Here is a 14,167-nt window from a genome sequence, read left to right as displayed (position 1 = left end):
CTTGACTCCCCGGAAAGGACATTTGAATCTCGTGCCACGGGGCAGCTCGGGAGCTGGGGTTGACTCTGGTAGGGGGTGCCACTCGGCCTCTGCAGAGGTGAGGATCCCCTGCCTAGGGCTGCTGCTGTCACCGTCCCTGACAGTGTAGCGTACTGGGTCACATTTCCCGCCTCCTGGGCAGTCCCTTCAGCCGGGCGCCATCCTCTGTCAGGACTTCATGCGGACAGACACCTGGGAGAGAGAACACGTCGGCTCAGAGGCCACACCTCTCCCCGCACAGGAGGAAGCCGTCCTCCCTCTCCCAGCCGTCAGCATCGGCCCGGGAGGCATGGCGGAGCTTCGAGAAGCCCCATTTAGAAAAGTGCTCATGGAGGGCGGCCTGTTCGCATCTTCAGCCTGACACAGGTAGGCAGGCTGCGTGACTCCCGAAGAGACACTCAACTCTCAGCTTGGACCCCACTAAGCTCTGTGGACTGCTTGCCAGGGAGGGCTGGGGGCATCAGCAGGAAGGGCACAGCACTCGACTTCTTCCTGAGACGGCGGTGGTTCCCACACCTCCGCTCCTCAGACCCGGTGCTGCTTATATGCTTATATTCTAGAACCCAGGCCACACCCCCTCGTTACACTCGGTGCCTGGAGGGGGGGCACCCACAGATTCCAGTGTGGAGTTTGAGAACCGCTGTGATGAGGTTCTTCGCCACCCAGTGGAAAGTTGGGCTCTGTCATTTAAAACTGAGGGAGGCTTTCGTGTCAACTTTCTGGTTTCCATTAAATAGGGCAGGTAAACTTGCTCTTCAGTCAGTGTTCGAATCTATACCTCCCATACCAATCAGGTGTAGAATCAGGACTAGAGAGAGAGCAAGCTTATGATTCCAGACCGTCTGTAGAAGGACCAGGGTAGAATTCTAATCTTCATCCTCCTCTAAAATTGCTCACCCCTGCCCCACACACAGCCACTCACCACTGTTAACTGTCCGTTTTTATCTTTATAGACTTGTTCCTCTGGTCCGGTGTCGAAAACTATTGTGCCTTCTCTTCCAGGACTAATATAAAACTGTAAACTTGAAATACACAAAACAATGAATTACTGGCCTATTCTCTTCTTTTTCTCTCTCGGCCTTTGGTCTGCGAAAGGAATTTCCTTAAGACATTTGGCTAGTTTTGAGGTTGAATCCTGTTTTATTACTGAGTTTTATTGCCTACGGAAGAAAACTGTTTCCACAATTGGGAAACTTACCTCCTGTTTTTGCAGTTAATTCTGAGATCAGTGTGGCCCATTCAGTTCTTCAAGGGACCTATTTGATATCTGAATACCCACTTATACGTGTTGTAGGACAACTCTCACCGGCGCCGGGTCTGCCCCCGCAGGTAGAGCAGAGCAGAACCAGCACTTTCCAATGCCTCCAGCTCTCCCTGCCCCACATATGAATTTATTCATCTGGTTATAAAGACTGGGACGTAACGAAAAAGAAGGAGGGGTTGGCCTGCTGCCCCATGGCCTTAGGAAACCACGCACCCTCCCTGACCAGCTGCGTGACAGTCACCTCACTAGTTAACTGCCTTGCACCCGTAAAAGGGCAAAGGTGACACCTACTTCAGAGCTGGTGAGGGAACTGAACAAGTACTCTGTGTACCAGGGTACTTTTCTTCTTTTTTTTTTTTTTTTGTATTTTTCCGAAGCTGGAAACGGGGAGAGACAGCCAGACAGACTCCCGCATGCGCCCGACTGGGATCCACCCAGCACGCCCACCAGGGGGCGATGCTCTGCCCCTCCGGGGCGTCACTCTGTTGCGACCAGAGCCACTCTAGCGCCTGGGGCAGAGGCCAAGGAGCCATCCCCAGTGCCCAGGCCATCTTTGCTCCAATAGAGCCTTGGCTGCGGGAGGGGAAGAGAGAGACAGAGAGGAAGGGGGGGGGGTGGAGAAGCAAATGGGCGCTTCTCCTGTGTGCCCTGGCCAGCAATCGAACCCGGGTCCCCCGCATGCCAGGCCGATGCTCTACCGCTGAGCCAACCGGCCAGGGCCAGGGTACTTTTCTTTTATGTCCTAAAGAAGTTTTTAGCACTTCTCTCCAATCAGTCTGTAAGCAGCCTACAACAGCATTCCAACTAGCTGTCCCAAAAAACAGGCTTCAACGACAAAAGGTGTGGCTGTCACCTGCTCTGGCCCGAGGTGCGCCCTACACTTTGTGGCAGCTTCCCTCGGGGATGTGCGCAGCTCCTTGAATACTGGGTGGTAAGGCCGTTGCTCCCTTAGGTCAGTGACTTCATATTCCCAGAGCCCCCGTCACGGGGGTGAGGGAGGAAGTTCTTCCTCAGAAAGGCAAGGGGACCCACTAGAGGCTTCTTCCCCACCCTGTCGGCGGCAGGGAGGCAGGCATGGGACACACGTTTGACAGTCACGTCATCCTCCGTCCTCGATCGTGAGTAAACATGTAAACACTGAATTACTTCCTCAGCTAAAGAGGAGGTCACTTACCTCCCTTGAACAACATTTACAATGTTTTCTTTTTTAACCAGCATGACCAGTTTTGTAACAGCTTCAAACACATGTTCACACTGTAGGACGGCATCCCCCTGGGGCGGGAAGGAGAGGACAGGACAGTGTCAGTGGTCGCGATTTTCAGACAGATGCTCCCCAATACTGCAGTTTCACGGCAGTCCCCTCAACATTGTGGCTGTGTGTCATTTCCCTGTGTCAGCAGAGACTGGCGGCCGCCACTTACCTTTTGCTTGTTGGCTTCGGGCGAAACATGAATGACTAAGATTCCATCACTCAGGTTGCTCGTAGAGACACCTGAAGACAGACTCAAAGTTAGGAGCCAGGAACTAGACAACTTGACATTAATACAGATAAAAGAAGAGGTGCCCCGGGGGTCCCCCCGCCAGGGGGAAGGCCTGCTCAGTCAGCATGCTGTCGGGCGGTAGTGGTTGTGCTCTGAATAACAAACAGCCTTGTCGAAGGTGGCTACTGTCCAGCCTGGACACTTGAGTGAAGGGGGTACCACTGATACTTACGCCAGAATAACAGGCCCAGACTGGGTCCGAACACCCTACACTGCCTTCCCATTGAGGGCTTCTTTGTTCCTGGGGTGCCTGGGAGTTCAGTCTACCCAGTGAATTGTCTTAAGACTGCCTGCGCCTTACCTTTGAGTGTTGAGTACTCTATTTTCTGCTTGATCTTGGCAAGTTCCACCACATACGCCGCCTTCTGGGTGAGAATGAGTTGCCGCTGTCGCGCCTTGAAGCCTTTCCGGTCGTATTTAATGATCGGGATGCCATACTGCAAGGAGGTTACCGTCACTACGAGGGGAAGGCCACCTCACGGCGGGAGGGGGCAAAGCACCGTGTTTCCGGTTACTCGGACCCCGGCCCAGTGAGTCCATGCACGCTGCGGCACAGCAGATTGTGCGGGCTTTTCCCGCACCCCGGCCCTCAGCCAGGTAGATTTTGATTCCTAGCTCTGCCTCTGGTGTCACCCTCTGACAGGGTCAAGGCTGTGGCCACCGACCGCCTCATGGATCTGCTCTGAGCTGTCGACAGAGATGCCCTCTCTTTAATGCTCTGTGGGCGAATGAAAGACCTCAGCCGGAGGATAACTCAGGTTTCTGTTCCCCAGGGGATCAGATGTGACAGAGCAGCCGGGGGAGCCACCAGGAGCTTACGTAACCTGTCCTGCCAGGTCATGAAGCCCAGAGAGCACAGGCACCTCGCCGTACTGCTCACGAATAGGGGATGTTTAATGATTAAGTGCACACATTTCACTCCATTTTACAGAAAATCAAACAGTTCCTAGGATGGACTAATGAGGGACCATAAGAATAGCTACAGGTCTCTAACAACCATGGTCCCCCCATCTTAGTTAATACTCAGCATCACAGTTGCAAGCCCGCTCACCCCACACCCCTGCATGAACACCCTATTCCCGGACTCTCCACACAGAGCACACCCTGTTCTCAAGCTCGTCAGGGAACCCTGTTCCTTACCTGGATTTTCTCGCTGCCAATGAGTTGAAGCACCTTAGGGTTAATGTCTCCTTCATCTAGGGAGGGAACCAGAACCCAGTGAGTCTCCGCCAAATAGCACCTTGTGCAGAAGTCGCTGGCATCTACTGGTTTTATGTCCCTCTGTGAGCAAGACCACCAGGAAATGCTACAGAGTTGAAATTTTTCCTTTGACTTTTTTTTTAAATAGGAAAATGAGTCCTCAGGTGGAAAATGGACTTACCTATCCGAGTGTTAGCAAAGGGCTGATTTAAACTTTCCGCGTAGCCTTCTTTCTTTCCCCTGAACACCGCGCTGGTGATCACCTTCTGCTGCATCTGGTAGCACAAAATTCAACATACAAAAATGGCGGCCACAGTACCCTTTGGGACAGAAGAGCTTTAAGGGCCACTGTATTGCACACTTTCCTGGACAAGCTGTGGGACCTGTCACACTCCCACACAGAAATCCGAACACATCCCTGGCTTCGGCCAAATGCCCTAAAAATTATACTGGTAGAAACGGAGCTGACACTTAGGCTTGTTTTTTCGCTTGCACTGACTTCCTGGAAGTGGAATTTTCAGAGTTTAAGGGAGCAGTTTCTGTCTCCTGGGTCAGACATCTGTGCACCACAGCCCGCAGGCCAGATCCAGCCTCCTGTCCGGTTGTGTGAGTCAAGTCATACTGGAGCACAGCTATGGCATTCGGTCACACGTTCTCTCTGGCCGGGCTCCAATGCAGAGCTGAGTAATTGCAGCAGGGTCCTAGGACCCGCAGAGCCTAAAATATTTCCTCTCTGGCCCTTTATGGAGAAAGGCTGCTGACCTGCAGATAAGCATCAACAAAACCAGACGTCCAGCATCTAGGGGTCCCGCAGGGCCATCTGGATTGTGTTCTCACGGTGGCAACGTGAGTGATGCCGTTTTTGACAACTGCCATTTAACAGGGCTCTGTGCTATGTGGTCTTCATGTTTAAGCCTCAACATGTGCAAGGGGTATGGGCCATGTGTGACTCTTGGTTTACAGGTGAAATGGGTGAGGACTGGGGCCCCTCCCACCCCGCCACCCACGTCCCTACCAGCGCTCTCCTCTCCGCTGTGATCCCGCGGCAGTACTTCCGAACCAGGTTCCTCGTGCACATCTTCCTGAGCAGATCTGATGCCTGTGTGGAGAACACACTTCTTCTCCACCTGCCCCACGCATACCCTGTCTCGGACCGTGGCCACCAAAACAGAAGCTTTGAATGCATATCTGAATTCAAAGGACAGCATTACTACTTTACAAAGAAAGTAGCTAATCTATCCAGTCTTGCATTAACTTTTCGCCACTGCAAAGCTAGAGGTTCTTAAACCTGAATGTATTTGAGTCACCCTTTGGAGCTGTCCGAAGGGAGATTCCTGCAGGTGCAGACTCAGTGGGTCCAGGTTGGAACCCAAGAATCTTACAGTACGCATAGGGTCCTTGGGCCATCTTTAGAGAAACACTTTTGTAGGCGACAGTCACCTAACCCTTCTCGAAGGCTACATCAAGGACAGATGCCATTTAAAAGCGATATGTATAAACAGACCTCCAATGGCTTTATACATCTGGTAAAGATATTAGGGATCGTGAGGAGTAAAATTTCTTATACAACACCCTTATACGGAAGTGCTTTGTTAAGGCGGCCCTTACAAAAGCTCCATGAGTGCCCTCGTCACCTGCACCATGAGTCCCAGCAGAGTCCTTACATTTTGCAAGATGCCAGGAGGCGTCAGCCAGCTCTTGTCCAAGACATTCGTTGGGACATGATACCGGAGTTTCAAGATGTAATTCTTCCTCACAAACACGACAAACTGCTCGTTGTCAGGGCACAGAGGCTTGTCTCGATTGATGAATCCCTTTACGAACCTAAGTAGAAAGGAGTTTCGTTGGTTTTCTGACCTGTTTCTTCACTGAGTTGTGGGTTCTCTCCATTCCTTTAACTCAGAGGAGACCAAATGGTAGAGATCATGTAGAGCAGTGGTAGTCAACCTGGTCCCTACCGCCCACTAGGGGGCATTCCAGCTTTCATGGTGAGCGGTAGCGGAGCAACCGAAGTATAAATAAAAAGATAGATTTAACTATAGTAAGTTGTTTTATAAAGATTTATTCTGCCAAACTTAGCAAAAATCTGACATAAAGTACTTGGTAAGTAATTATTAATATATGCTTTAACTTGCTGTAACTCTGCTTTATAAATTTTATAAAGTAAAGTTACTTCCCTACTTTATAAATCACTATTACTGTGGAACCAATGAGCGGTTAGAAAATTTTACTACTAACAGAGATATAAAAGTGGGCGGTAGGTATAAAAAGGTTGACTAGCCTTGATGTAGATGGTCACATAGGTCAGAGCCACTAATGTCGCCTGGAGGCCAGATCTGCTCCAAAGATTTGTTCTGTTTTATCCACACTGTTTTTTTTGTTTGGTTTGGTTTTGAGTAGCTTGAATCAGTTGCCAATAACAACAAAAAGAAAGATTTACATGGAAGCCAGATTTCCAGCTTTCCTGAAAAATCCCAGGCTCTGCCTGGCATTTCTCTACATCAGCCAACTTCTGAGATGGAATGAGTGTTCTAGTTGGCTGCAGTCCCTACCATGCCTTATTGTCTTATCCCAGCTCACGAGACTCCCTCAGGTGACCTGCCTTGCACCGGAAGGCACTGCACTTTGTGAATTTTGAGCTAGACCAAGAGAAACTACAAATGGACTAAGTTGTGATCAACATCAAATTAGGGTGCCCAGAGGAAAGGGAGCTGAATTCCGAAGGGTTGACATCCCAAAAGGGAGATTACCATTCTGCACAAATCCCAAAAACTCAACCAAGCCCATGACCACCTCCACAGCACACCGGCGCTGAGTGGCCGCTCCTCCTCCCGTACTCAAGCACTTACTTCCTTACAATCTCCACAGCCCTCTTCCTCCTCTGGGCCTTCCTCCGAGCCAGAGCTCCACGCCAGTGGGTTTCAAGTTTGATGGCTGAAAGAGTTCACTGCTAGCATTAGGGGTCGAGTATGGTCGTATTTAAATGCAAAAGGCTTTTTCAGAGTTAGTCATCCACGCCACAAACGTATCTGCACACCCACGACGGCACTTGGCTAGCCCCAGAGATGAAAAGTCCGATGACCGTCATCAATTCTTTCCTGGGGGAGCTCAGAGGGACACTGAGCTAGGGAGACAGGGACACGGTGCTAGAGGAGGCTTTGTGGCAAGACCCAGAATGACACAAAGGGACTAGATAGAGTTTCCCAAGCTCCTTTTCAGGGACAGAGTGGTGCCCGTGATGGTATACATTTGTCTTCCCACTGTGTTTAGTCTGTTTTACCATATTTGCTTTGATTTAGTTGTCTGCATTGAAAAATTGGGGTACATGGGCCCATAAGATACATGGGTGGGTAGCTTAGTTGATTGAGCATTGTCCCAATGTGCTAAGGTTGTGGGTTCAATCCCTGGTCAGGGCACATAACAAAAATAAGCCAATGAATACAGAAATAAGTGGAATAACAAATAGCTATTTTTCTCCCCCTCCCAATTTCCCTAAAATCAATAAATAAATTTAAATAAAAATTGGAATATATAATCAAATTGGGACACAAAAATTAGATTTCTGGCTTATTTCCCCACTTTTAAATGCTTTTCAGATTTTTCTCAGTTATTCAGATTTTTTAAATGCTTTTTTTTTATTCCTCACTATTACCAAAACAAAAAACAAAAAAACCCCAAGTGGAAACAACTCAACTGTCCATCAACAAAACAGCTAAATCATATATACTTATCAGCAAATACAGCCCTCGAGCTGGCCACCTGTCTTTGTAAAAGAAGTTTAACTGCAACTCTGCTGTGCCCATTCATTTATACACATAGTTGCATAAAGTGGCTATCACTCATGAGAGCAGAGTTGAGTAGCTGCAACAGAAACCCAAGACTCACAGGTCTGAAATACCATCTGGCCCTTTAAGAAAAAGTTTGCTGCCCTCTGATATAGTGGATTACTATGCAGCTATGAAAATGAGTAACTATACCCATTTACTGACTGAATTTGAACAACAACTTAGTGCAAAAAATGTTGCCAAAAAGACAGTATAATTAAGTTCAAAACATGCCAGCCTATAACTACATCAAAAGGTGCATTCATAGATGGGAAAAATATTTCTAAAAACCCAAGAGAGGGGCCTGGCCATTTGGTTCAGTGGAAGAGTATTGGCTGGCATATGGAGGTCCCGGGTTCCATTCCCGGCCAGGGCACACAGGAGAAGCGCCCATCTGCTTCTGCACCGTTTCCCCTCTTCTATCTCTCTCTTCCTCTCCCACAGCCAGGGCTCCACTGGAGCAAAGTTGGCCCAAGCACTGAGGATGGCTCCAAGGCCTCTGCCTCAGGCGCTAGAATGGCTTCGATTTCAGCAGAGCAACATCCCAGATGGGCAGAGCATCGCCCCCTAGTGGGCATGCCGGGTGGATCCCAGTTGAGCTCATGTAGGGGAGTCTGTCTCTCTGCCTCCCTGCTTCTCACTTCAGAAAAATACAAAAAAAAAGAAAAAGAAAAGAAAACTCAAGAGAATTATAAATGCAACATTCGGAAGAGTAGCAGGGCTAGGAAGTGACCAGAGAGGGGCAGAGGAAACTCATGGTGTTAGTAACCTTTTAAAAAACTTACTCTTTAAACATGCATATGTTGTGGATCGAATAAAATATGTCCATGGAACAAATAGAGACCACTGTGTTATAATCTCTGATCAAGAGAGTAATAATGAGAAGAGGCCCCAGAATTGGACCCCCAGGATGCCCCACAGCAGGTTTCAAGGACGGGCAGGGGAGGGGATGCACAAAGGAGCCTGTGTGTCCAGGATTAGGGTTGGGGGGGAGACGAGAGAGAAATTGCAGGGGGGCTGTTGCACATTGCAAGGTTTCTGTTTCATTCTCACCTGCTTGTCTTTTTTTCACGTAGGCTCTTCTTTCTAGGCAGGCTTTGTATGTGGCTTGAATTCTTGCAACTTAAAGTAAAACAAAAGTTTTGGTGAAATGACTTTTGTGTGTGTATAGTCGTAGTTGTGACCTTGGGGGATGTTAGAAGTGATCTTCGGGGCGTGCAGTGCAGAGGGGGCAGCGGGTAAGGACCAGAGCCCCCATCTAGCGGGCCTGCTGGCCCCTGGTTCCATGTTGGGCACTAGATTTCACCCTCACACCTCACCCTGCAGGGCAGACATCAGCACATTGTACTAATGAGCCTGCACATCACACAGTGAGGAAATGAGAGGAAACGTGCTCACTGCTAAGGCAGTGCAGGTACCAAGGAGGGGTACGACCCCAGGGCTGCCGGACCACACCACAACCCACCCCCTCCTCCTAGTGACTGAGGTCCCACTAGCTCCTCAAGGGTCCTGCACACCATTAATATCACAGCCCCTGGGAGCTGGCTTGAAATGCTGGCTCAGGGCCCCGCAGCCAGCACCTGCCTAGGAACCGGATCCCAGGGACTGCTGCCCACTGCTGTGTAGGGGTCAAAATGTCAGACCATTCATCTCAGTGGTTAGGATTCCAAGCCCTGAAGCCAGAGAGGCCCACGTTCAAACCTCAGCTCTGCTGCTTACTATCTGCGTGGCCTCTGGCAAGTTCCCAACATCTCTGGGCCCAGTGACCCTGACTGTAATGTGGAGATGATAACATCACTCCATAGGTTTGTTCTGAGGATACAATGACATCATGAGTGCAAAGGACTTAGCGTGCACTGGCACACAGCCAGCACTCAGGTTACTCAAGCAGTGTCTTCCTCAACAGGCCAGTTCCAAGCAAGGGGCCCCTCTGCCTCTGTAGTTTTAGTTTTTCATTGTCTGCATTTCCCCACCATCTAACTTTTCCCGCCTGCCATTCACAACAAACACCCAGGCTGTAGGCTTTGAAGCTACACGATCCAACATCAGATACATGATCCAACATCAGATACGTATACAAATAAATATTCATTTAAGGGGGATGGACTCCTGTGGGATGACAGAGTTGGATCCAAACTAGAACTGAGTGTCACTACGACGTTTAAGGTTCCATGTGCATCCATGATGACCTCCAAACACTAAGGCATAAACTCACATGTGTATTATCATAATCCCATATCTTTTTGCTGGTTTCCCAAAGCCAATGCTTCTAACATTGTATCAAATGCTATGTTTAAAATGTATCCCAAGTGAAGCTTTTTTATTTCACATTCTATGGAAGTCAAGACAGGGAAAAAAAATCATACCTAATTGATGCTTACTAAATTCAAAGGCATCTTCAGTAGCAAAGAGAGTTCTGGGGAAACGAATAAATATTTTTGTTCTAGAAGTGAAAGGAAAAAAAAAAAGGTGCTTTAATTATTAAATGGTCAGTTACCATCTGTAGTGGGTTGAATAGTGCCTTCCCCCAAAAAACTCACATCCATTCAGAACTTCAGCATGGGATTCTTATTTGGAAATATGGTCTTTGCAGATGTAACCAAGGGAAGGATCAAGATGAGATCATTAGGGTGGGCTCAAAGTCCAAGAGTGTCCTTATAAGAGACAGAAAAGTACAGAGACACAGGGAAGAAGGCCATTGGAGATGGAGGCAGAGACTAGAGGGATGTGGCCACAAGCCAAGGAATGTCAGGAGGACTTGGAAGCTGGAACAAGCAAGGGAGGGATCCTCCCATAAAGCCTATCAGGGGTCGTCAAACTTTTTATAAAAACCGCCCACTTTTGCAGTGCTTGTAGACCTGGTCCCTACCGCCCACTAGTGGGCGTTCCAGCTTTCATGATGGGCCAATCGCAGCGCTGTTTGGTTGCACGGTAGGGTCCAGGTTGACCAGCACTGCAAAAGTGGGCGGTTTTTATAAAAAGTTTGACGACCCCTGCTGGCCTGCCAACTCCTCAGTTCCAGCTTCTAGAACTGAGAGAATAAACTTCTTTTGGTTTAAGCCAGCTAGTTTGTGCCAATATTTTAGGCAATGATAGGAAACTAATACACCATTCTAACTTACAGTTACTTCCCTGAGCTTCAAAAAAAAAAAAAAAAAAAAAGATGATAAAAAAATATGGGTCTAATTTTAAAAGACGATTCCATCAACTAGTAAACTAGAAAACTATTCAAAACCACGGAGGGACTCATGGGAAACTCCAATTTATAGCCGGCTAGTCAGAAGCAAGGTAACAACCGAGACTCCCAAGTCTGCTGTGAGGAAGAAACTGTCTTACAGGACTGAGTCGTTCACCCGTGGGATCTGACACTGTCTCCAGGTAGTGTCAGAATTGAGTTAAACTGTGGAACTCCCAGCTGGTGTCAGAAGTGCTGTGGCGTATTGTTTTGAGTGAGTCAAGTGCTGAGAGTGAAGCCCCACCGGAGAGTTTTTTTCTTTAAAGAGCTGCATTTAAATTGAGTGGATGGAATGCTCTGCTTGTAAATCTACACAACTTCCCGAAAAAAGTACTCTCTGGGCTCTAGGTGGATACAGATCAATGCCGGAAAGACTCTGACAGGGACTTCCCAGCCACTTACCTCCCTAACTTGTACTCTTCCGGTTTGTAGCCAATGTACTTGATCAGCCGCTCTACGCCCTCTGCTGGAGGCCCGCGCCAGTGCGGCCAGGTGTCTGGGCACAAGGACTTGTACCTGGGGAGAGGAAAGGCATACCCAGAAAGCCACGGGGCTCTACTCTATCCCCCCACTAGGGGTCGCTGTGCCTGCTGCTCAGTGTACTGTAGACGCATTACCTTCTTGAATTCAACAATAATATGCTTGGCAAAAGAAGAAAGAGAGAAGCTATTTCAATTGGGTGGGAGGTTTGGCCTGTCTTCATAGAACAATGACATCAGTAGACACCTCAAGAAGCTCAATTCCACTCCTAGGTATACAGGATGAGGCAAAAGTAGGTTTACAGTTGTGAGTACATGAGTTTATTCTTCTATTTTTTAAATTATTGTATTATTTTCCATACAAACAACTGTAAACCTACTTTTCGTGTCAAGAGACACAAATACATACATCTGTGCAAAGCTTATATAGCAATGTCTGTAGTGTCATTATTCATAATAGACAAAAGGTAAAAACACAGAGATGTCCATCAGCAGACGAATGAAGAGAAAAACGGATGTGGTCCAGCATGGAAGTAAAGGTGCCGTGCCTGGTAAGGTACCGGGAATTTTTCCCCCAAGGGTAACTTGGGCTGCAATGTTGATTTAAGAACCTGATTTCAGAATAAAATGCAACTCTAATGGGCAGTCACTAGGAAGATAGCCATGATGTTGGTAATATAATGAAATAAAGAAGAGAATCCAGAATTCAAAGAGCCTCTGGACCAAGGCAGGAAGCCAACAAGCAAAGCTGACAGATTGGAGTCGCACTGCTGGGATTTGAGTGGGCTGGTGAGCTGGACAAATCAGTCCTCTCTATGTGTGCATGAGAACAGTAACAGGACCTTCCTTGTGGGGTCACCAGTGAGACTGCAATAATTCACCGACGGTGCCTGGCACAATTCAAGACTTCAAAAAAATATTAGCTATGGCATTCCTAGTAAGCTTCTTCACCTTAATGTCATTATATGGTCTATAGTATTTTAAAACCAAATTTTAATCTGTTAAAAGCCTTTATTTTCCTGGAACAAATCTATTAAGGTCATTGCAATGAACTGAATCCTTGTGTTCTCCCGCCATTCATACTTGAAGCCTAAGCCCCATGGGAGGCCATTTGGAAGTGGGGCCTCTGGGCGGTGATTAGGTTGTGAGGAGGGAGTCCTCATGTGTGGGATCAGCTCCCATAGAACAGAGACCCCAGAGAGCTCCCCAGCGCCTTCTGCCATGCGAGGACACAGCCAGGAAGGAGATGGCCGTGTACAACCCGGAAAAGAGCTCCAAGCAGAACCTGACTGTGCTGGCACCATTCAGAGTCCCAGCCTCCAGAACCGTGAGAAACGAGTTTCTGTTGTTCATAAGCCACTTGGTTACAGCAGCCGGAACTAAGATCGGCATGAAGTGTCACGCGTTCTTCCCTGACTCCCTCCATCCGCCCGCCCACATGCACAGGTGCATGCCAACCCCAGGAAGCGCAGTGCAGCCACAGGCCCTGCACTCGCCCTTCCGGCCCACACCCATCACTGGCACACGCCGTCAAATCTGTCCAAACATGGGCTACAGACGCAGAGGCAATGAGGAGATGCCTTAAATGTCTGTAGGCTGGAGGAAGTAATAACTGTTGTCCCTTTCAGCCTGCGACAGTGCGGCTTCCTGACCGACGGAAGCGGTGCTGGGCGGGGTGCATGCAATGGGCATCTCCAACCCGGCCCTGTGACCCACTCCTGCCTTTCTCCCCAGGGCCACTGACCCGCACCACGCTGGCCTTCCAGCTGGTCCTGGAGGCGGCCCATTCCCACCCCCAGGCTCTCCTGCATGGATTGCTGTCCCCAGATATTCGCAGGGCTCCCTCCCTCACTCAGAGAGACCCTTCCGGGCCACCTTACCTAAAGAGGCCACCTGCTACTCTTCCCAGATTCATTTTCCTTCTAAGAATGTACCCCAAACTGATCGCCTGTCTCTCCTTGTTATTATTGCCCGTCCCTCTCACTAGAAAGTAATCACCATGCTGCAGGCATGGGGTCTGTCCTGTTCTCCACAGACCCAGCACCCAGGACGGCGCTGGGACACAGCTGGTGCTCACTGCTATTTATGGAGAGAGTAAAAGAGCCTCAGAAAGCAGCAAAATAGAAAAAAAGATGCATAAAGTTTAAAAGTGCAGGAAGATGGGAATATCAAGTGTGTTTGCAGGGGCAGTGGCCACTACATCCTGCCATCTTCAGCAAAAAAGAAAAAATGGATGAGGGTGAATGAGTAAGTAGCTGATGAGCAAAAACAGTATGTGCCCAGTTTTCAGATTTTGCAAAGGGATTACATAAAAAAAAAACAAAAACAAAAAAAAACCCAGTGCAATAGATAAAGCACAGACCTGGAACACTGAGGTTGCTGGTTCGAAACCCCAGGCTTACCCAGTCAGGGCACATATGAGAAACTACTACTACTACTACGAAGTGATGCTCCCCAATCCTCCCCTCCCCACTTTCTCTCTCTGCCTAAAATTAATAAGTAAAACCTTACAAACAAAACCTGGAAAATAGTCTGACAGTTCCTCAATTAAACATTGAGTTATCATCTGACCCAGTGATTTATTC

At 48.5% G+C, this 14,167-nt stretch overlaps 1 protein-coding gene across 1 annotated transcript in view; it reads right to left on the bottom strand.

Annotated features, from left to right (window-relative positions):
• Positions 1 to 207: 207 nt before the first annotated feature.
• Positions 208 to 14,167, bottom strand: part of MYO1H (myosin IH) — a 37,727-nt gene continuing 23,767 nt past the window's right edge. The window contains exons 19-31 of the mRNA XM_066365974.1: positions 11,506 to 11,619; positions 10,235 to 10,311; positions 8,922 to 8,990; positions 6,894 to 6,978; positions 5,709 to 5,868; positions 5,060 to 5,143; positions 4,226 to 4,319; positions 3,985 to 4,040; positions 3,146 to 3,281; positions 2,725 to 2,795; positions 2,478 to 2,575; positions 962 to 1,061; positions 208 to 231 (exon numbers count right to left, since the gene is read on the bottom strand). Of these exons, the coding sequence (XP_066222071.1) occupies positions 208 to 231; positions 962 to 1,061; positions 2,478 to 2,575; positions 2,725 to 2,795; positions 3,146 to 3,281; positions 3,985 to 4,040; positions 4,226 to 4,319; positions 5,060 to 5,143; positions 5,709 to 5,868; positions 6,894 to 6,978; positions 8,922 to 8,990; positions 10,235 to 10,311; positions 11,506 to 11,619 (1,168 nt within the window). The remainder of the gene's footprint in view (positions 232 to 961; positions 1,062 to 2,477; positions 2,576 to 2,724; positions 2,796 to 3,145; positions 3,282 to 3,984; positions 4,041 to 4,225; positions 4,320 to 5,059; positions 5,144 to 5,708; positions 5,869 to 6,893; positions 6,979 to 8,921; positions 8,991 to 10,234; positions 10,312 to 11,505; positions 11,620 to 14,167) is intronic.

Source organism: Saccopteryx leptura, chromosome 2, assembly GCF_036850995.1.
Source record: "Saccopteryx leptura isolate mSacLep1 chromosome 2, mSacLep1_pri_phased_curated, whole genome shotgun sequence".
Classification (NCBI taxonomy): Eukaryota; Metazoa; Chordata; class Mammalia; order Chiroptera; family Emballonuridae; genus Saccopteryx; species Saccopteryx leptura.
The sequence above is the reverse complement of the archived record's forward strand: the minus strand, read 5'-3'. Positions and strand labels throughout refer to the sequence as shown.